Raw genomic sequence first — 22,452 nt, 5'->3', positions numbered from 1 at the left:
TTCTAATGTGTGAATATTTATTGTTTGTTACACCTGACGAACGTGACCATTCGCTTGTGTGTCAGTCACCGTGGTTGCGGGATCCCGCCAGCCTCCGAATGCATTTTCGATCTCGAGTGCCAGTGCGAGTGTCACTCTGTCGTTGTCCCTGGCAGCCACCAGCTGCACGCCGACGGGCAGCCGCGATCTGGCGCCTAGGCCGACAGGGCAAGCCGTGGCAGGGAGACCCAGGACGTTGAACACGCCCGAGTAGGCGAAATTGAAAGCTCTAAGGGTGGGCACGCCATGGTAAGGCGCTGGTTCCGGGTGCGTTGGGAGCAACAGCACACCGTCGCTTCCTAGGAGAGACTCCAGATCGAGTCTCAGTCGCTCGACCCGAGTACACAGTGAGCGCGCCTTGGACGAGTCCTTCTTGGCGATCGGGCCGATGTTTTCGGCGAGGGCGAGCGTTATGGCGTTGATTGTGTGCTCGGACTGGCCGACCAACCAACGCAGTAGCTCGAAGCCGGGATAGATTGGGCTGCCACACTCTCGTAGCGCTTCTTGAAAGCTTGGTGCGTCGCCCGAAGCCATCATGGCGGCCCACATTTCGAAGGCAAGACGCAGAGAGGGAAGACGCACGGGAGACACCCGGAGGCCCACGGTGTCCCGCAGATGTGACGCCACCTGCGATAAATGGCCAAGCATCTATGTTCGTGCCAGAACTAACAAGCACATAATGAAGCCCACACGATCACTCAGACCTCTAGTTCATAGTTCTTTTCTAGGGCGTATGGGCGTACTCTACGAGGTGGTTTTGTAACGCGTCATCAGTGTTAAAAAACTGATTTCGCTACACTTCACAATCCAACTCTTTCCGGTAATATGGCAAATGTCACTTCATGACAAGCGCTAGCAAGCACAATGAGAGAATTACTTGAAACAGAAACATTGCGTCCTACAATTTTCCCATTTGTGTGTAATTCTTATTTTCATTGAAATGAATCTTGGTTTAATGTTTACCGTAGTCAGAATGAGACGGGCAGCTAGTGCCCAGTTTAGTCCTTGTGTAACTTGGTCTGCTCAAATGTGGTTACCAGCGTAAAAAATGCATCTTCCATCACAGATGTTAACACCTTTCAATTATACGCAATGTATTTTATTTCATTTATTTAGTTCATTAACCTAAGGGAGTGAGAACTGGCATTTCACAGGGAGAACATACAATCCAATAAACAGCGAATATTATTAATAAGTATCTCTTGAAAAGTATACTGATCAGTCCTAAACACTGAACAAAGAAACTTGACAACTTATTTTTTCAAGTTACCTACCTATGCATGATGAATATGACGAGAACATAATATGGTCATGTTCTTATCAATGTGATCAAGCATTTCACTACACCATGTTTCAGTGGTAATGATTGACGCACATTAAAACAGCCATTAGTACGCATGAAGCTAATGGTACACTGGTTTCAGCACTGTTTTGGTGCACTCGGGGAATGATATTCTTAGTATGCGACACTGACTATGTGCCTTTCTCTTTACGAACCTCTCTGACGCAAAATTGTATGAATCATTTCGTATGTTACACCAGTTCTGTGTCATTCATCTGTAAAATCTTTTGACGCCAAATTTGTTCCTTCTTGTGATTAGATATGTCCCGCAATTCAGTAATATCACTCGATGTCACAAGCGTTCATGGTGAGAAATGCCACAATACGCTGCGCACAGATGAGAGGCCGAAAGGTGGTGTTTTTGTAAGCAAAAACTATAGCGTGCAATTTGAAACATTTATATGTAGCCTAGCAGGGACTGATCCCAATTCTATATTAATCGTCTGTACTCAGCCGATGACACGTATTAGGGGCGTAGGTGGTCAAATGTGCAATTTCAGTGTCAAAATGCACAACTTTAGCGACTGCTTTGTGTTTCGCTTGCTGTTCTCATCCATTATTGTTTCAGAGGTCTGAACAGTTCCTGAACGTAAATCAATTTAGGAAGGTTAGTATGTCCCAATCATTATTAGTCGCTCTCCAGCAATAAAAATGTCGTTTTCATTTTCCCTTGTGCTGAAATAAACTGAATTCACGCAAGTCTCATGTGCCCAAAACACAATATGCTTGAAATTCACTCTGTAATGAGGCACCCTGGATTGGTTTTGACAGCTTAGGTTTCATGAACGTGCGCCCAAGTATACACAAACGGGTGTTTTTAGGATTTCGCCTTCTCGCTTCTATCAATCGGAATGAAAATGATGCCCAGTAGAATGCGTCACTCCATTTACGTGCTAATCTACCGCGGCAGACAATCTTGTTTCGCTATGTGTAACAGATGCGCAACGCACGCGATAGCCTGCCCTCACGTATGTGCCACAACAAGGAGCGTGTTGAAATTGCCGCGCGTCGTTACACTTCTTTAGAATGAACTGCATAGCGTTAGACCTTCATTTTTTAAATTACCGTGAATCATACAACTGCCCACATTAAAAACCTGGGAACAGCATTTCGAAACGGTGGGAGTTACGAGAAGTGTATTAACCATAAGAACCGACCGAATCAGCACCCTTCTGTGGATGACCCTACAGACGGTATTTACCGATTACAAATGAATATAAGGCCTTAAGGGGCGGTCTCTTCTGCCGTATACTCGGCATAATTGTTGCGAATGCTGGAAAACTCACATCCGTTACAGCCACTTTTACGTCTGGATGAACAGCCGATAAGGTGAAGCACCTGTCTATTTCGGTCAGGTAGTGCACGCGAATGCTTTTGAGGTCCACCTGCAGGAGGAGAAAGGCACTGGTGTCACCACAAGTCCATGAGCGCCGCACTTGGAAATCAAAGCCTTTTAGTAGACCGAATAGGTTTATAATATTAGTTTTTTTACAATACAATTGCATTGCCCGCAGCCAGGACAAAAGTAGGTGTTTTGCCTCCTGACGAGGTGCTGCTCGCACTGGACGTAACCACGGTAGTGCAAAATTGACATTAGAAAATACAAATTTCACTATAACATAACCAGCAAATTGAAATGTCCTCAAGCCCCAAAATAAATTTTTTCAATGGCTGAAATTTGTCAAATGCGCGATTTACAGGAAAAAAAGCCGCAGTTTCGCCGAAAGGGCGAAGCAATGAGTGGAAAAGCAACAACTTCAACAATAACAACATTAAACGTGCTGCTCACGCACAAATGACGTACGAAAACAACACACCCAGGACAAGAGCTAAGTACCAACGTTTACAGCTCGACGCCTGACGTGCTCTTTAAACAAAAACGACGCACTAAATTAGAACACAGGTACGGATATGAGTGCGAACGAGTGTCCCAGTTGTTACTTCACAGTGTTTGAAAAGCACCATCACATCGCTCGCATTGTTGTGACCGAGGAAACTAACGCAATCGTTCCGGTGAAAGGACAAAGCACACGATTTTCCCGACTGAAGGATAAGCGCACGCGTACGAGCACCTAGCCCTCACCTTCTTCCGAGGGGGAGATAAGTACGCGTGGGAGATAATCGCTTTGGCGCATCGCGACGGGCTAGGTGTCGAGCATGGCGGCTATTTTAAAGACAATATTCTTTCTTGGGGACCTTCGACACAGAACTTTTGATCTGGCTGTCTGTACTTTTGTCTGTTCGTCCACCCTTAACGGCATTCTAAAGGGCACCAAAGGGACCATGCGATACTTTAAACGGCCGATTCCATCCGCAGCGGCCATCAATATTGCTCAAGGTTCAGCGTTCCTACTTGTGCGATTGTAAATTAAAAAGCAACTATTGCGCATATCTGAGGCACTATAGGAGCACGTCAATATCATGTATGTGTAGTATTTACTAGAAAAGGCATGGATATGTAATTTTAAGAATTGTAGCCTTTATCACGCTGTGCTGACGATGCAACGCTTCCATGATACGGCAAGTGTTTCCAACGCTTTGCCAAGACGACGCGGTGGCGGCACCTACCCGTTGCTTCGCGTTCTACACCTTATCAACTCAGAGACGGGCGCACACGGCGTGCGCCTCGTTTTCCAGGATAACTGCCAGATAGCGCTCATGTCTCAGGTGTGACGTGACTTGATCCCCTAATTCGCCTCCGCTTCATGCTCGACGCACTCTAACGCAGCGCCTCCTGAATAATATTAACCGATTTTCTTGCGCAGAACATCAAATAAACGTTTTGTTCACTCTCTCCAGACGCAAGACTATCGTCTTTCGACGCCATTGGCGGTGTAACATGCAGATACTGGGCCGATTTTTTCTTTCTTGAGATTTCCTATGTATAGCTACGCATACATATTCGGTGCATGACGCCGGCGGCGGCGGTCGTGTTGGATATCCCAACAGAAATTATTCGTAAATATAATAAAGGTGCCGATATTTCGAATGCTTTCAAGACACTGGCACAAGTCTTACAGAGCCATTGTATGGAAAAGTGGCAAGTTACACGTGCTGAAAAACTTTGAAATCTCAATTTTCGCTCATTTACCCATATGAAACAGCATTAGCAGAAAGTCCTGCAGATTAGGTTAACGAATTCTAAAAATTGGCTTTGCGGCAGCGCGTAGCAACATGAGGTGAACCGTACCGCAAATCGAATGAGGCGTGCACTTGATGTTGGGGAAGTGGGCGGTGGTTGAGCAGCTTGAAGTTTTTGTTTTTTTATTCAAGAAAATTCACGTTTGATAACTTGTGGCATGAACACAGCTGCCAGATTGCATTGTTATAATGAATAAAGTGACATCCTGGCATTGTAAAAGACGGGTTAATTAATGGAAAACATTAAAAAGCCAACAGTGCAGCATTTTCTCGTTTCTATAAGTGGTATACTATTAAAGCCAGTATTATTATAGGCGCGTTTGACTGTTTGAAGAAGTACAGTGCCTCATATACGGTTAGTTTAGCTTTTTTTAACACTGAAGTGTTTTATGCCGGGGTCCCCCACGGCTTCGTGGACGTATTTTATTCACGGTTATGACGACGTAAAATATTACTAAAAGACTGCAAAAAACGAGAAATAAAGGTCCGTTGAGGGGCCTGGAGCCAGCTACTTAACCATATGCAGTGGGCGGCGGCGGCCACTAGTGCATGAACCGCCCGTCACCAAAACTGCAAAGGGTAATTTATTTAGACACGCCATGCAACCTTTGGCCGTCCTCAGAGCTCCGCAACGTTAGCGGGATTTTGTCAACAGTAGTGAGATGGGGCGACAGGCTTGCGTTTTGCGCAATTTAAAGCTCGTCCCCTCGCGTTTAGATCAGCGCTGCCTCGACGGAGCGGGGTATCTCCTGCGCGCGCGCACATAATATTCGTGATTCAGGAGAGCACTTGCTGCCGTGGCGTGGCGGTGTTTACCGAAAGAGCACGCTGCTGGCAAACCAAAAAGTAAGAATTGTGGCAGCTGTTAGTGTTTCTCTCTGGTATACTTCTGTGTTATTTTCATGCGTCTTTTTGCTACAAATGCATACATTAAGTGTCGAGCTTTGACACTTGTGAGCCTGCGCTCGTCCTGTTATTGCTCATTTCGCACATGCTTTCTGCTTGGTGTGCACACTGCAAGTTGCAAACTGCTCAATGTTCCTCGCGTGGCATCGCTATTCGTTGCTGTAGCATCGATGTTTTTCACCCTTGTGGTGGAACAATTCACAATAAACGCTCAACTACACCTATGAAGACGCGTTTCACTTTCGTGTTATGCCATTTCATATAAAGAGGGATCAGCTGTTTTGTGTGTGTGTGTGTGTGCGTGTGTGTGTGTGTGTCTCGTACTTTGCTCTGCCGTATTTTATTTCGGTCTTGCACGTGCTATTATTGCTACGGGGTGTTTGGAAGGTTGCAAAGTGTTTCAAGTGCTTTATGTTCAATAAGCAACGTTTTCAAAGACGAACAACCGCCTATTTCTTCACGACGTAGTTTTGACAGCACCACCGCTTTCCCGCTTTGTTCCAACGATTGATTCGCAGTCCAGTTCTATTCCTTTCATATCCCTATTTTTTGCGCTTTCATTATCGATAAATGTACTGCTTTTTGCCCTACTGTCTCTGCTAAGAACTAAGGTCCTTCGGGATACAGTTTCGGCACAGCTTCCATAATCACCAGGCATTGCGAATAACAGAAACCCCGTATACATAATTCTGCTAAAATGTTTCAGATTTCCGCCTATAAGGTGCGTTAAAGGCTTTGTAGAGGTGCTCTCTGAGGAGTTTACGGTGGTCACGGTACTGTGAGGCAAAAAAATTTGTGGAAGTTCTGTACGAATGATTTCGGACTACATGAACCATCCGATGCGGCTGTAATTAGACATCTGATCCAACGCATCAGCAAAGTCATTTTATGCACTGAATCAATATAAAACTGAAGAATACTACCTAAGTCGATTAAAATATATGGGAAATGGACGTATTCAAACAACCGCAGGTTTGTTTTTCTTACTCAGCGGAAGATTTTACAAGCGGTATCAATCGTTCAACCTTCCCTGATTGCTAACACTCTCTGAAGGAAACTGGGCGAAATACGTGGACGAAGGAAGAAAAGAACAACAGCCTTAGCGAATGCTAAGAACTTGTGCTTGTGCTGTCTTTTCCCATTTGGTTCGATTATTTCGCACAGTTTGCTTCATAACAGAATACCAACTCACCCAACAGTATTCTTTGCTATGGCAGTAGTTCTCGAGAGAGGACCAGGGGAGCTCAAGACTTAGGAAGCAATACCGATAGCTTTATCTGAAGAGTCGGAAGAACAATTACGAACTCGATATTCCTCCACTTAGCAGCGATGCCAATGACTGAAAAATTCAAGCAACTCTCTTTTCGTTCGATCTTTTCTTTGTCGAGGAGGTTTACCGGCTCGTGTAAGCGCAGCCTGTGGCGCGCCTGCTGCGATCCGACCAGAGCGACCAGCGTGGGCGCCAGGTCTTGAGCGTATCGGCAGAGCGGACCGGAGGACGCGAAAGCCATGTGATGACCGCGCACCTGAGGGAACTGCCCCCCAAGCCCCGTCAGGCCTGGAGACGCCTTATGGCCAAACAGGCCATTGAAAAAGGCGGGCATCCGGATGGAACCGCCAATGTCGGTGCCCAGACCCAGAGCCGAGCCTGCTGCTGACACCAAGCTGCCCTCACCACCTGCGGAACGGAAGGCACACTGGTGTTCATCAGCAGTCCAGCACAGGCATAACTCACAACGTAAAAGAGCAACTGAAGGAACCGGAGTGGTAAGACCTGTGCAATGAATAATTAAAAGCAAGGGGAATGTAAAGATCTAACACTGTCCGACATTCAGATAAAGCTTGCTCATTTAACTTTTTTCAATAACACACTAACACGACAATAAGCGGCCTGAATCCACAGTTTCTCTGCAGTATAAAAAATGTTAAATTTACCCAGTGGAAATAGTTGGCACACTTATCATCAATTATTATGGAACAACTTGTGCTCTAAGTCATATATAAACTCGAGGCCCTGACAATCACGTAATTGGGTTTCACCAAGGTAACATGCATATTTATCTTTCGTGGTCATCGGCGTTTAGTTTGCGTGCCTTCCACCACGTGCTGCAAGACTTTTATCTTTTTTTTGATCTCGCGTGATATCTGGAATTGCGTTGCGGCAAAAAAGAAAAGACACACGCACACATGAAAAAGGTGAAGACTTGGCTTGGTTCGCCGCCGTTCGTCGTCAACGGTGACAGAGCTAAGAACGGCGGGTTGTAATGTGAAAGAGGCTAGTTGTTCTCCAATTTTACAAAAAGTCGTTCTATGCATCAGAAAGCAAAAAAAAAAAATGCTGCCCTACTGAACCAAAATTTTTGAAAAGGCAGTCAAACGTATTCCTTGAAGCAATACTTCTTTGCAGACTAGTTGGTTCATACTTGAAAACTGGGCTTTGCCCTGTCTCTCTTCTCTTTCCCTTTCAGCTTGCGTAGCAATCGAGTTCTAAAAAATGTACGCTATTTTTCTTTCTTTTTTTCCTTACAGCAATGGTGTTGTGCCCGCCATTTGTATGGTTTGCGACGTAGAGAAGAAACCGCGCTCATGTTTGCGCGGTGGCGGCGTCACGCAAAATTAAGAACAGCTGTGCCTATCTAAACCATGATTGATTGATTTGTGGGGTTTAACGTCCCAAAACCACTATTTGCCTATCTAAACCAATGTATCCATTGACGAGCCTTATAAAGAAATTTCTAGCATTATAAAACCTAATTTGCTATGCATACCTAAGCTAATGAAATCACCCTGTAAATCACCCTGCTTAAGCCGAGCTGAGATTTTTCTATGCTTAGTCATATATATTAAGAAACAGCTCGAAAACAACAGAAAAGTAAAGGAAGAGACAGAACGGTGCGCTGAATTACAACTATTCTATATTTAAGAATGCGAACACATTTGTATCTTGGCAGGCAAAACACACGTGACTACAACAATAACAAAATTGGTCACTCCAACGTGAACGGCACATTTTATGTGGATGCTAACTTTAGCTGAACTTCGTGCTTTCGAACCTATAAGGTTACAAGGGCTAAATTCGATGGTGTCTCGACCCTCAGAGACATGCCTCTTCCCGACGGCATCTACAATGTTTTGGACAGAGGACTGAACCTTAGCAAATGCCTTGTGACGCCGAGCAAGGAAACATAAGTGGAGCCACTAATTAAAACTATGTCCGTCCATTCGTTCTTGCTTCCGTGTATCTATGCGTCTGTCTGTGTCACCATCCCTGCGTCCGTCCACCCGTCCGTGCATGCGTGTCTTCGTGCGTCCGCACGTCCATCCGTGCGTCCGTCCCTGCGTTCGTCCATGCATCCACCCCTGCGTCCGTCCGTGCATCCATGCGTCCGTGCAGCCATCCGTGTCTCCGTCCATGCATCTATCTGTGTATCCGTTCGTTCATCTAGTGAACACTCCTAGTACCACCATCTCGCATTTTTTCATCATATATTCCACATATAGAAGCACCGCCATCCAGCGGACATTTCGACGACTAAACGAGAGGTGGCACACACACACTTTCTTACAGCTTGCGCTTCGTGTCTACTTCCCACCTTTAACCACCTCGAGTTCATGGTGTATACTAGTTCACTGTATTCATGGCACCGCGGCCCAACGCTCACTAAACCTTTCTAAAACCAAGGAGGTTACGCCCTGCGAGTATAACGTAGAAAACTTTTCCTGTCAGATAGTGCTCGATGTACATGCCAATGGCTGCTAATGGTGAAAGAGAGACAGGAGAATTCGGCTTTCGGTTAACGCGCACGCTGCGAATTTTTATTGTTCAACAGCACACAGGAGAAATCTCCCACCGGCACCACCGAGCTGGTCAAAGCGTGAGTCATGGTACGTACTACGACGAGGAACGAACGGGTGCCGCTTTAAGGAGCGTCGCCCCTGAAAGGGCAGCGCCGTGTGATCGAGCCCCTTTTCAAGGCACAGCTGCAACACAACTAAATTTAGCGCCGCTTGCCATGGGGCATGCGTTATTCCCTTCAATGACAAGCGGAACCACACGGAAATTTACTCAAGATTGGCAAAAACGACTTCGCTTCAATAATATAGAAGGGACCGATTTACTAGTCGTGTCCGTCCGCCCTTCTGTATGCCTGTTGCTCCTGAATGATGTAGTTTATGGGCACTAAGCAAGTCGGTTGTTGGCCCATAACTTAAATATGCCGTATGGGAGATTGGTGCTGCGTCGTTATTTTTGTCGTCCTTTTGCTTTATAACCAGCCTGAGAGATTATTTAATATCGTGAACTGGTATTTTAGTTACTGCTTATAGAGAGAGTGTGTATGGACTCTGTATATGCGGTCGGCGCCGCGTATGACTTTTCGCCTTATTGCTTTGTTGTAGGCCCTCTGCGAGGACACAAGCTTCCAGCAAAAGAGGCAGGACGCTTTGAAGAAATTAAGACCAGATGCTTTTTGGATGCCGTTTGCAATAAAATCTTACCTAGAAAAGCTTGGTTTGTCCCTTGTTGCTCCTCTGTGCTTTCCTTCTAGCCTAGTATAGTGGCTTGGAGGGAGGGGGGGGGGGGGGGTTGGTGTAATATAATGGAGTGCCCTACTATTTTCTGGCAATACTCACAGCTTGTAAAGTTTTTAAGCAGTCTATTGTACAGATTCGTTCACAGGAAGTAAACATGCTACCGGAAATTAAATTATGGATAAAAACAATATTAAGTGTATGAGAACTATAGGCTAGCGGAGTTATGCGGTTTAGAGAGAACATCACTAGATAACCATTTGTTTGATCTGTCTTCCCTGTCGTTATGGTTACCGTCATATAATAAAGCATGGTCTTGAGCTTTGCACTAGAAGTCCTTTGAGGTGTCTGCAGTGATAAGTTGATTTTTCTTCAGGAAGACCATGCAGACATTGAAGTCTGTTCACAGTGACATCGAGGTTCACCCCCTTGCAAACATAAGCTCCCTAAATATCCTCACTCAGTTAATGCCGTGAGTCTACCAGGTGGTAGAAACGATCTATTTCAACAGTATGTTATACAAACTCGACCTGAGAACATGTTTTTCTTGTTCTACAAAACGGTGGATGACTTCAGAAAATAACCCTTCAGCTTTCAGAACTTGCTATACAAAAAAAAATCATCCCCATCTCGTTGAAAGCCACGTTGCCAAGTACTGTAAATGAACAGTTGAAGGGCCCCCCTGCTTTCCCGTACGACTTCCGCAGCGCCATGCATATGTCACGTCGTCTTGGTTTTCATGGTACTTGCGACGCGCTCACTTGTTCGAGCTCATATTGCTCCGTATATTACACTTCTGATGTAGCCTTTTTATATAACCATAATGTTAGGTTATCGTCAATTGTAGTTGGGCGCCGTGCGATGAAGTTGATTTACATAGCAGTGTCCAGTGCTACCACCCTCACGCGCACCAGCGCTTCATGTATACCTACCGCTTCTAGTATTGCTAGTACTCATGTTCCTGTGCAATGCAAACAAGTGGTTAGATAAATATCTGCAATTCGTCAACATACGTCTGTGCATGCAACATTTACACATATATTTATGTTCCTTTCATCACCTATATTGCTCAGTAAAAAATTACAACCCGGTCACCTTCCCTCGGCATGCTTCGCACAACATTGATTCCCAAGGTGCGTGGAATCGGTCATTTTTTTTTTGCCGTGCCAAAAGATTGGACAGTGGCGGATCTTGAAGGGTTGACATACATTTATTGACTTGAAAGTCAACATTGCGAGCACTTCGCAATGTTGAGTTTTAGGTTACTTAACTTGTAGCGTAGTGTAACGGGTCATCCCCGTGGTTTTTGAGCTTTTTTCTACTACTTACTGCATAACAAGCGGTAATAATGTTGGTGCTTTTGCGTCCAAAACACGCAATAAGAATGTGACAGATAGAGGGCCTGATAGTTCGATGACATGGGGTTAACGTCCTCTTATATCTGAGCACATAAGATTTTATCATACGGCGTCCACCGGAATGCGGCTGCGAACACAGTACCAGAAGTAACGCCGTGTCTTCTCACATATGACTCAAAGTATGAAATACAGCTGCTGTGGTCGCAATTTTAACGAAGGTACGAATGCTTGAGGCCCGCGTGCCTAAATGAGGTGCCCTTTAAAGAACCCTGGTGGTCAAATTTTCGGGTGCCTCTACTACACTATCTTTCATAGTTCGTTTAGGAATGTTAAAACTCAACAATCCCAATGGTTATTGCAGCATAAGGTTATCGTTCTAAAATGCGCTGGCTGGCACACTCCACGCGCAAATCGGCACATAGCGCCCACAATATAGTACGTGTCTTGCCCTGACAGATTGTTTTAGTAATTCATCTTGTGGGACGCTTGATTGATTGATTTGATTGATTTGTAGGGTTTAACGTCCCAAAACCACCATTTCATTATGAGAGACGCCGTAGTGGAGGGCTCCAGAAATTTTGACCACCTGGGGTTCTTTAACGTGCACCCAAATCTGAGCACACGGGCCTACAACATTTCCGCCTCCATCGGAAATGCAGCCGCCACAGCCGGGATTCGATCCCGCGACATGCGGGTCAGCAGCCGAGTACCTTAGCCACTAAACCACCATGGCGGGGCATCTTGTGGGACGCTTGCGAAAGATGGATTTTAGAGATAGACGGGAAACGTGAGTGTGGTAAGACGAACACACTTTATACCCTGAACGGACAAAACCAATAGACAAAATTCACGTTCAATAACACTCAAAAACTCAATAATAATCAATAGCTTGATAACAACCAATAACTCAATATCAATCCGCGCACATTGGCAAACGCAAACTGACTGTAGCCCAGTCCCAATTCAATGCTACTCTAGCTGCTGCCCCAAAGTCAATATGGCAGCAGCAGTGGAAATGTTTTCGAACTCGTGGCGTTGCGAATAGTTGCCCTTTGCTTTGCCGACGTTTCATCGAGTCCTTCGTCGTTGACGGGCTGCTCCACATTTTACGTTCGCCGTCAGTCGATCCCACCGCACGAACCGCTCGTCCTCATTTCCGGTGTTGCGGTTCCCGTCTCAATCTTCAGCGTCGCTAGGCCTAGCTCGTCATGTACTTGCGTGCTGACGTGTCCACTCTGCTGACTGGTTTGGGCTGCTCCTGTCCTAGCCGAATGTGGGATAGCTGCAAGTCTACCAGGAAGTATTGGGAAAGGAGCTGCATGTTCGGGCTGCATCACTCGGGACCTCCGAGGTGTACGGACACATCCCAAGCCTGCTCACGCTGACATCCTGCAGAACCAGGCAGGTATGCTGCCCCCGTCACTGATGTGACACTCGTTTCCCACGTCTTCGCGAAGCGTAGTCCCAACGCACAGTGCCAGCTCATCCACTGGGATTTCTCTCACAGCTCGGGTCACGTGCCACGAGCCTTGTTCCGATAAATCGTTTGCGTCGATGTGGCTGTTGCGCGTGCTCTTGGGTGACTTTTTAAGGGCGAAAAAGGGAAGTTTATTGTACACTTAACTTGTACGTACACAAACAAAACATCGAAAACGAGTAAAGACAGTGTATACATCTTACAAATGAGCACCAAAATCTAATTGATCACTGAGTATCTAAATGTTACAAGTGAGAGGAACATTAAAAAGAATCAGGTCAATCACATTTAACAGGATAACACTTATGCATGCGTGCTAGAGTGGGCGCGTGGCTAGTATGGGACAACTGGAAACCTCAGCTGTCCCTCTCTTACTTTGAAGAAACGTGTGTGCCATCGTCGAAGGAAGGCCTCTTCGCCATGCGTTTCCAGCTGCTGATCTAGGTAATTCCCCACAATGAGCCGAATTTTCTGTAGTGCGGGATAGGCGCCTCTATGCGGCTTGTGCCGTACTTCCGCTGAACAGCGCCGCCGCCACAGTACGTACAATGTTACTGTAAAGACCAGTCTTGCAAACAGCCCACGCTCTGTTCTCATGCGCGCCGTGCGAAAGTCAAAGAGGCGTTGTACCATGTGCCAGACGCCTCTCGCCACCGAGCACTGAAACAGAGAATGTTGGGTCGTCTCTCTTTTGCCACAGTTTGGGCAGCGGTCGTTTGTAACGACTCCCCAGCGTGCTAACCGGTTACGCGTAGGCAATGCCCTCCATTCTCTCAACCAATCAAATTTGCGCGCGTGATTAGCTACGCGATTGCAATGCCATTGTTTCCATTTTCTCTTGCAGGATGCTGCTTCTTCCTCTTTGCTCAGTGTGCTACTTGTCACCATTTCGCTTATTTCTTGCGATGAAACATCTTCCAGACTGCATGAACCTATTGATTCCGCTGTTCTTTTTAAGCCACTAGCAGCTTTGTAAAACTTAAGCAAAATTTCCGCTCGTGGTCCGACGTACGGATTGGCCGTGAAAGTACCTTTTAGTGTACTGTTCCAGTACATCATGAGACTGTACCCGGGTTAGTTGCTGTCATCAAACAGCTTCTGTGTTGTTTTTGCAGCCAGCGCTCGCGTGAACGTTAGTATATCGGGGAGGCTCAAGCCTCCACAGTTTGTGGGAAGCTGTTAAAATTTCCTCTCTACCTTTGCTGGTTTTCCTCCTCAGAGCAAGGTGCCCGCCAAAGCGGCGAGGCATCCTGTAACACGGCGACGTAGCAGGACGATGTGTGCTATTTAAAACGCAAAAGCGTGTGCCTGTGTCTTGATGACTGTTGCTTTTGCCGTTAGTGACAGGTTAAATTGAGTGTCTGCTGCTATGACATCGGTAGATCCCCAAAGCACGTCATCCCAGGTCTTTTGTGATATATCTCCTTCGTCGAAGTAAACGCCTAACACCTTAACAGCTTGAACGTATTCTAAGTCTCCTGGCAATAGTTCTCTGAAGCCTCCAAAGTGCAATGCCTTACATTTGGTGGTGTCTAAAAAAGCACCAGGTAGATAGGAATACTCAGCGAAAACGTCAAGGAATGTACTATAGCTAGACAAGTTACGAAAAAAATACCGAAATATCATCGGTGTACGCGACAATTTTGAACGTTTCCTTGTCTGGCATCGGGAAACACACTATGCGCTCGCAGTTTGCAACCTGTCTAATCAAAGGCTCCAGAGACAAAATGAGTAATACCGGAGACAACGGACAGCCTTGCCTCACCCCTTTTTGAATTGCAAAGCTTCCGGTCACTTCATTGTTGAAATAAAGACAGCTTGACAGGTCCTGATAAAGTATTTCTACCAGTCGCAGATACTGCTCTGGGAGGCCAAATATGCGCAAAATAGCGAAGAGATACCCATGTTCAACTCTATCAAATGCTTTGGCCAGATCAAGAGAAATATATACTCCTGAGATTTGTTTTTTTTTGGCGTATGCAAACAGGTCTCTGATGATTGTAAGAGGTACGAATGCGGAACGTCCTGGTACTGCACATGACTGCAAGGGGGACACAATTTTTCCAAGAAAGGCCGCAGAAGCCGTGATAGCAGCGTTGCTACTAACTTATAGTCTATGTTTAGAAGGGTAAGGGGCCTCCCCGATTTAGGATCTTACGGCTCCATACTCTCTTTCAGTAATAGAATCACCCTTCCTTCGCTGAAGGACTGCGGTTTATGGCCATCACGCAACAAAACATTCACGAGATCGGTGATCGCATCTCCCAAAATATTGAAGAAGCGCAGATAAAATCCCGTGAGTATACCGTCTAGGCTTGGCGACGTGGACATATTCATTGATTTAAGGCATACCATTCTTCTTCTTTATCAATTTCTGCATATAATACTAAACAGCTTTCGAAGCCTAGCGATGGCAAACCTTCGCAAAAGGCTGAGAGTTTAGCACTAAACTCGTCGCCAGGTGCGTCATGGTCAGCAGTAAACAGTTTTGCAAAGTAGTCTCGGAAAACGTTTTGAACTTCGTCTGGGTCATTAACAATGGTAACATCCTCTTTCAGTGCGTCATCGATGTAGCTCGGCTGGCATCGACGATCTCGGTTCCTTTGCGCATGTGTCAAGTTTGCAATTTCATCTGTCGATAAGTGTATTTCTCTTGCGAGCCTTGTAGCCTGAGACCTCTGCTTTAGAAGATTTTGATACTTAATTTTTTAAGTTTCAAGGTATTCGAGCATAGCGAACGTAGTTGACCCACCTCTTTCAATAATTTGATTGCGTCGGAGAATCTCATTCATCTTGGCCGTGAGGCGAGCGTGGCACACTTTTCCTGGCTGTTGAGCTATGAGGCGCCAACGAGATTTTAAGTGGTCCCATGTAATTGGACTTATGCAACCCACTTCGGCCAGTGAGGCCGCCAGCTCAGTTGGAAGTACGGGAATGCTTTCGTCATCATGAAGAATATTTGAGTCCATCCTCCATGGTTTGTGGATTCTCGTTGTCGTGCTCACGTTAAACGTGAAGAGTAACGGAGCATGATCGCTGAGTTTCTGCTGGCTTGGCGCAAGCTGGACCACCTCACATGCTTGTAGGTTCGCTAAAAGTCTTTGGGCAGATAAATTCTATCAATTCGGCTTTGTTGAATGCCACAAGCGCGGGTTGCGACGAACCCGACTCCATGTAGACTTAACCACCCATCTGACAGCCTGAGATCTTGAACTAACTACTGTATTTCTCTGGCGTAATAATTGTTGGCGCCTTGGCCGGGACCCCTGACGTCTCCTGTAGTATCAAGCACGCAGTTGAAATCTCCGACAAGCACATATGATATTGGCTTGATCAAAAAATTTCTGACACATTTATAGAAACCGTTCGTTTCTGATCTCGTTACGGGCACATATACGTTGACAAATCTGACTCGTTTTCAGTTAGGTACCACATATACTGGTACGATGCGGCCTTCGGTGTCAACAAGACAGTGAGCATCCCTCCTCAGCATTGCGATCATGAAAACAACTCCTATGCCACGTGCACGTGCATCTGTGAGTGGGAAGAAGGCCTCTACATGAAACCTTCCCTGAAACTCTGCAACGTCAAGCTTAGTACGAAATGTGGCTTAGAAGTGTGGCAGCGTGGGCTAGTTGGTATGGCATGACGATAGTTAGAGCGCGAGAACAAAACGACGACACAGAGACAAGAAGGACACGAAAGACACGAGCGCTAACTTCCAACTGAGTTTATTGCGCAGAGCACGAAAATATATAGAGGAGACAGTGACCATGTGATAAAAACCATATGGCACAAGAGCAGAACATGAGTAAGAAAACCAAAAACAAACAACACAAATACAAAGGCACGGAAAAACAGCAAAAAAAACCTAGAAGAAAACGAAACAGAGAGGTAAAGATAAAATAACTACCTGCCCGCACCGAATCCTTCGAGGAACCTGCGTTCCTTCTCGGACAAAGCCACGGAGGGCTTGCTAATACAAGGCACCTGTTCGCGTGCCATCTGCGCAGCCTCGACAATGATTCGGGTGCTTACATCTCTGTGTTTGTACAACATCGCTGTACAGAATCTGAGCAACACGGATACAGAACGTGAAAGGATAGCCGTGATTCCATACATACACTAGATATCACATAGGCTCAAAAAAATCGGAAAACGTGTTGGAGTTCGTGTCCTGTTCTCTGCACCGTTCAAATTAATCAGCCTCACCAAATCTACCAACCCCCTGAAAACGAAATCATCAACAAAATGCAGAGTTCAACATCGAAACAGGTATGCGGCCTGCTCCCGGGAAGTCGTCTATAGGACCCCCCTTTCATGTGGTGCTTGTTATGTCGGAACGACCGGAAGGTGTCTGAGCGATCGGCTGAGAGAGCACGCGAACAGTGTTAGAAACGGGAAAGATGGTTTTCTTGCCCAGCACTGCACTGAGTGCAATTGTGTTCCCCTCTTCGAGGACACAGCGACGTTGTACAAACACAGAGATGTAAGCACCCGAATCATTGTCGAGGCTGCGCAGATGGCACGCGAACAGGTGCCTTGTATTAGCAAGCCCTCCGTGGCTTTGTCCGAGAAGGAACGCAGGTTCCTCGAAGGATTCGGTGCGGGCAGGTAGTTATTTTATCGTTACCTTTCTGTTTCGTTTTCTTCTAAGTTTTTTTCTTTGCTGTTTTTCAGTGCCTTTGTATTTGTGTTGTTTGTTTTTGGTTTTCTTACTCATGTTCTGCTCTTCTGCCATATGGTTTTTATCACATGGTCACTGTCTCCTCTATATATTTTCGTGCTCTGCGCAATAAACTCAGTTGGAATTTAGCGCTCGTGTCTTTCGTGTCCTTCTGGTCTCTGTGTCGTCGTTTTGTTCTCGCGCTATAACTATCGTCGTTAGTACGGAAGTTTGTCTCCTGCAAAAAGAGCATGTCTACGCGATACGCCCGCGTGAGACAAGTACTGCCTGCTGCTTCACCGGCTTTCGAAAACCGCGAACATTGAACGACATAAAAGAAAGTGATGCCGTTGTTGAAATAAAGGCGGCGAAGTTGCTTAAAGGAAAGAAAAGGTAAGAGAGAGGAGAGCCAATTGATAAAAGTACATATCGTCGTCGCTCACAGTTGGTGACGTTTGCCATGGTGGCCATCCCACGCGGGGTTTCTTAAATGTTCCCTGTTTAGCGGAGTCGCTGCCGCTGCTCCCACTGCCTGGCTTGGATCGGCGTTGTGAACTCGAAGGACTCGATGCGTCTGCCGATCGGGCGGATTTGGTAGAAACCTCGGTGTCCGCCGGTTTGCTCCACGTTGGTGGTCGGCTTCTTAGCTGCTTCATCGATGTCGACGGCCTAGCCTTCATGTTCTTCAAGGTTGTAAACATTCTAAGGTTAGCGTTTGCTGTGCTGTCACTGGCGTCTGTCGCTGTCGTGGCAGAGGAAATCAAAGCAGTGCTTTCTGCGATGCCTTTTGTGATGGGTACCTGTTCGTCCGGCGTTTGGCGCTTCTCAGTCGCCACTGATGCGCTGCAGTTATGTAGAGTTTTGATGCTGCCTACTAGTGAAGAAAAATCACTGGGCGTTTCCGTGGAACTTCAATTTGGGTGTTCATGTTGCGTCTGAGCGGGCTGTTCCTCTGAAGTTGCCCCGCCTGGCGTACTGGCCGGCTTGACACGAGTTGCGTCTTCCGACTGCGCGTCGACGAAATCATTGGACAGGCTCTCTTCATCCCAGTGGTCTGGTGTCTTGACTCGAGTCATTTTCTTTTGAGGACGCAGTACTTCATAGGTTCTAGATTGCGTGGCCACACTTGAGGAGCTTGAAGAGGATTCTTCAATTGTTGGGAAGTCCTGAACACTCGGTGACGGCGTCTTCTGAGCTGCGTCTGCGTATGATCTGCGCTTGAAACATTCTTTTGTCGGGTGATCACATCCACACCTTCTGCAGGCTTCAGTGCACTCTTCCACAGCGTGTCCGAACGCGCTGCACCTATGACGAAAAGGTGTTGCACAGTCCACGGCCATGTGGCCTTCGTTGTGGCAACGCGCACAAACGCGACGCATGCCACGGTACTTCAACATAACGCGGTGCCCGTGGATCAAAATGAAGTTCGGTGCCAGCTTTGCCATTTCCATCTTCACCACTCGTGTACCGGTAAACGTAGACGGACGTCGTTGCAGATTAACATATGTTATCCTACTTACTTTGCTGAAAGGCTGGAAAGCAGAGACGACCGCGTCATCGGGTACGTACGGCGGCAACCTGTACACCCTCACCAACCCACTTGGTGGGCCGACGACTTCTACTTGAACTTTTTTTCTTCTGAAGTACCAAACCTTCATTCACCATGAGCTTGGTGGCTTGTTCCGCTGTCCTCGTTGCTACCAAGAACTTCAAAGCGCCGAGGTGTTGCAGGAACAACACCCCTTCGCTACCGGTCGTCTCTTCGAGACACTCGATGATCTCATCGACGGAGAGCGCGCCTTCAGGAACGGTAAACGTGAAACAATGTTCTTTTGGCGGGGTGCATACTGGCCTCGACGCCATCCTCCAAGGGGCCCCAGGGGTCGGCGACTTCTCAGCCGAAGCCCCGGGGAACCTGAATGCGGGTGAGACGCCAGAGAGAGGCCACCGAAACACTGGACGCGCGCGTCGGCGAGAGCTGCCCATACATAATAAAACACGAACGCTGATGACGAAGCTCCTTATAGCGGCACCCGTTCGTCCCGCGTAGTCGTAGTCGTAGTGTGTGACCAGTCTTACGTTTTGACCTACAAGGTGGTGCCGGTGGGAGATATGTTTTGTGCGTTGTTGAACAATAAAAAATTCGCAACGTGTGCGTTAGCTAAAGCCGAATTCTCCAGTCTCTCATTCCCCCTTAGCAGACAATGGCATGTAGATTGAGCATTATCTGACAAGAAAAGATTGCTATGTTTTACTCGCTGGGCGTAACCTCTTTGCTTTTAAAAAGGTTTAGCGAGCAATGGGCTGCAGTGCCAAGAATACAGTGAACTAGTATATATTATGAAGTCGAGGTGGTTAAAGGTGGGAAGTAGACACGAAGCGCAAGCTGTAAGAAAGTGTGCATGTGCCTCATCTCGTTCAGTCTTTGCAATTCCCGGTGGATGGCGGTGCTTCTATATGAAGAATATATGATAAAGAGATGCGAGATGGTGGTAGATGGAGTGTTGAATAGGTGGACGAACGGACACGCAGACATATGCATGGATGGACGCACGGATGACTGCATGGACGGATGGACGCATGAACGGACGCAGGAGCGGATGCATGGACGAACGCAGGGACGGACGCACAGATGGACGTGCGCACGCACGAGCCGACGCACGAGCCGACGCACGCGCGGACGGGCGGATGGACGCACGGGCAGCCACACAGACACACGCAGGACAGACGGAAGCAAGAACGAATGAACGGACGGATGCTTCGCCCCACTCTCCATCATTGACACCGTGGATATGCTGCCATTTTTTTTTCTCCTCACGCACCGTCGCCGTGCTTCCACGTACGGCACGCACCTGATGCCTGTTACTCATTTCACAGATCTGCTGGTAACTTAACACCGTTCATCAAAATACTGAACGAAACAAGAAACAATACCAAATAAAACCATTGTAATCGTTGGTGGTACATTACCTATTTATTAAACTTGAGTTATTCATAAACATTTCTGCATTTTTACATGCCAAGACCGTGATGTGATTATGCGGCCCGCTACAAAAAACTGGAAATTTTGACCAGCTGGTGTTCTTTAAGGTGAACCGACATCAAACTGTACACGGTTCTCTATCATTTTGCTTCCATCGAAATGAGACCGCTGCGGCCGGTATCAATCCTGCATCTTTCAGGTCACCATAGTGGCGGTATATATACCACAGCCACAATAGTCCCATAAAACAGAGTAAAATAAAAATTAGAAGTAATGTAAAAGAAATAATATATATATATAAATATCTATCTATATATATATATATATATATATATATATATATATATATATATATATATATATATATATATAAATATAATAAGGGAAAGAGGTGTATACCTAAGGGCTCGTTTTTCCGTGTTTTAACACAATGTTAATGAAATCTAACAGACAGTAATGCCAAGGAATGTACAGGGGAAGGTATTAGAACCAATGGAATGTAAATAGGAAGAAAGAAGAAAGAAAAGTGGATGAAAAAATAACCAGCCGTGAGCAAGAATCGAACCTACGACCTTCAAATAACACGTTCGATGCTCTAACTACTGAGCTACCACAGCGGACTTCCCTCCATCTACTTTTTTGGGTTTATATGTGAATTTAGAAGTAGGAGTGCTAGTCAGCGCCATTTATAAGCCAAACAACGAATGTGAAAACACTCTTATTCGCATGTTTGGCGTCACGTAGCACGTGAAATCATTATGAGCGGGCAGCTGATTAATCGTCCCTCTTATACAACCTGAACACACCAAGTCTGCCAGAACGAGACCCTCGTTCAATGAAATAAGGAAAAGAGGTGTATACCTAAGGGCTCGTTTTCACGTGTTTCAACCCAATATTAATGAGATCTAACAGACAGTAATGCCAAGGAATATACAGGGGAAGGTATTAGAACCAATGGAATGTAAATAAGAAGAAAGAAAAGTGGATCAAAAAATAACCAGCCGTGAGCAGGAATCGAACCTACGACCTTCGAATAACGCGTTCAATGCTCTAACCATATATATATATATATATATATATATATATATATATATATATATATATATATTTATATAATAATATATATATATACGATCTCTCCAAAGTTATTCACCGTGTCCTTGCAGGAGGTTGTATTTAACCAAAACATTTTAGACTGTTCAGAACCTCTCCAAAAGGTCAATAATGGCGCCATACATTCTTGTGATTTGCTTGAGCCTCTTATGATATATAACTTAGCAAAAACCTCCCACCCACTCCCCTTTCTAGCCTGTCCAGTGAAGAAGATCAATACACATTCGTGGTATCCCTTCGCTGTTTGATTCTCTTGTTTGATTCAAGTTTTCTCTTTCACTCTTCCTATATTCAATGAGGTAGAAGGTTCAGCCAGCTGGTACAAGCTGTAAAGGCGAAAATGGACACGAACAAAGAAGGTGCAAGGAAAAAGAAAACTACAGGAGTAGCATTAAATAACAGCCCAGTTTTTTCATGCCTGCTGCTTTCTTAACTGCTTTTCAAGTCCAATCATTAAAGTATTTCGTTCCTCAAGCAAGGGGTCTGCAATTTTCTTACCGCTGGAACCTCCTGGTGTCCTGCGTAGGTCGTAGGGATTGCGCGTGCGCCCGTAGAGCCTGTTGTTGGACTCCCACCACATGGCCATCTCGGAGACGTTGGTTACCGCAAGAGGGATGGCACCCGCCACTCGCAGAGCCGCCACTGCATCCGAGTCACACTCAGCCAGCGCCCCACGGCGGCTGCACAGTCCCGCGTCCAGGGCCAGTCCTGCATAAAAAAGAGCCAATGTATGGTTCTCAGAAGCAGTGCCTAAACGTAAATCTGGCTTAGAACTTATTTCTGGTGCATGGAGTCACCCAATAAATGACCTTCAATAAACCCTTATACGTGGCAGCTGTCGCATGTGGTGCAGATAGTGTGCATAACATGGAATGAAATTCACTCATCGTAGTAATT

General features: G+C 46.1%; 1 protein-coding gene across 2 annotated transcripts in view; it reads right to left on the bottom strand.

Moving 5' to 3' along the window:
* LOC119174124 (fatty-acid amide hydrolase 2-A) overlaps positions 1-22,452 on the bottom strand; it is a 76,655-nt gene continuing 54,203 nt past the window's right edge. For both annotated transcript variants that reach the window (XM_037424933.2, XM_075896193.1), the window contains exons 4-7: positions 22,054-22,263; positions 6,826-7,106; positions 2,668-2,766; positions 1-666 (exon numbers count right to left, since the gene is read on the bottom strand). In XM_037424933.2, coding sequence (XP_037280830.2) covers positions 28-666; positions 2,668-2,766; positions 6,826-7,106; positions 22,054-22,263 — 1,229 coding nt within the window. In that variant the 3' untranslated portion in view covers positions 1-27. The remainder of the gene's footprint in view (positions 667-2,667; positions 2,767-6,825; positions 7,107-22,053; positions 22,264-22,452) is intronic.

Source organism: Rhipicephalus microplus, chromosome 5, assembly GCF_043290135.1.
Source record: "Rhipicephalus microplus isolate Deutch F79 chromosome 5, USDA_Rmic, whole genome shotgun sequence".
Lineage (NCBI taxonomy): Eukaryota > Metazoa > Arthropoda > Arachnida > Ixodida > Ixodidae > Rhipicephalus > Rhipicephalus microplus.
Note: the sequence above shows the minus strand (reverse complement) of the source record. Positions and strands in the feature narration are given on the sequence as shown.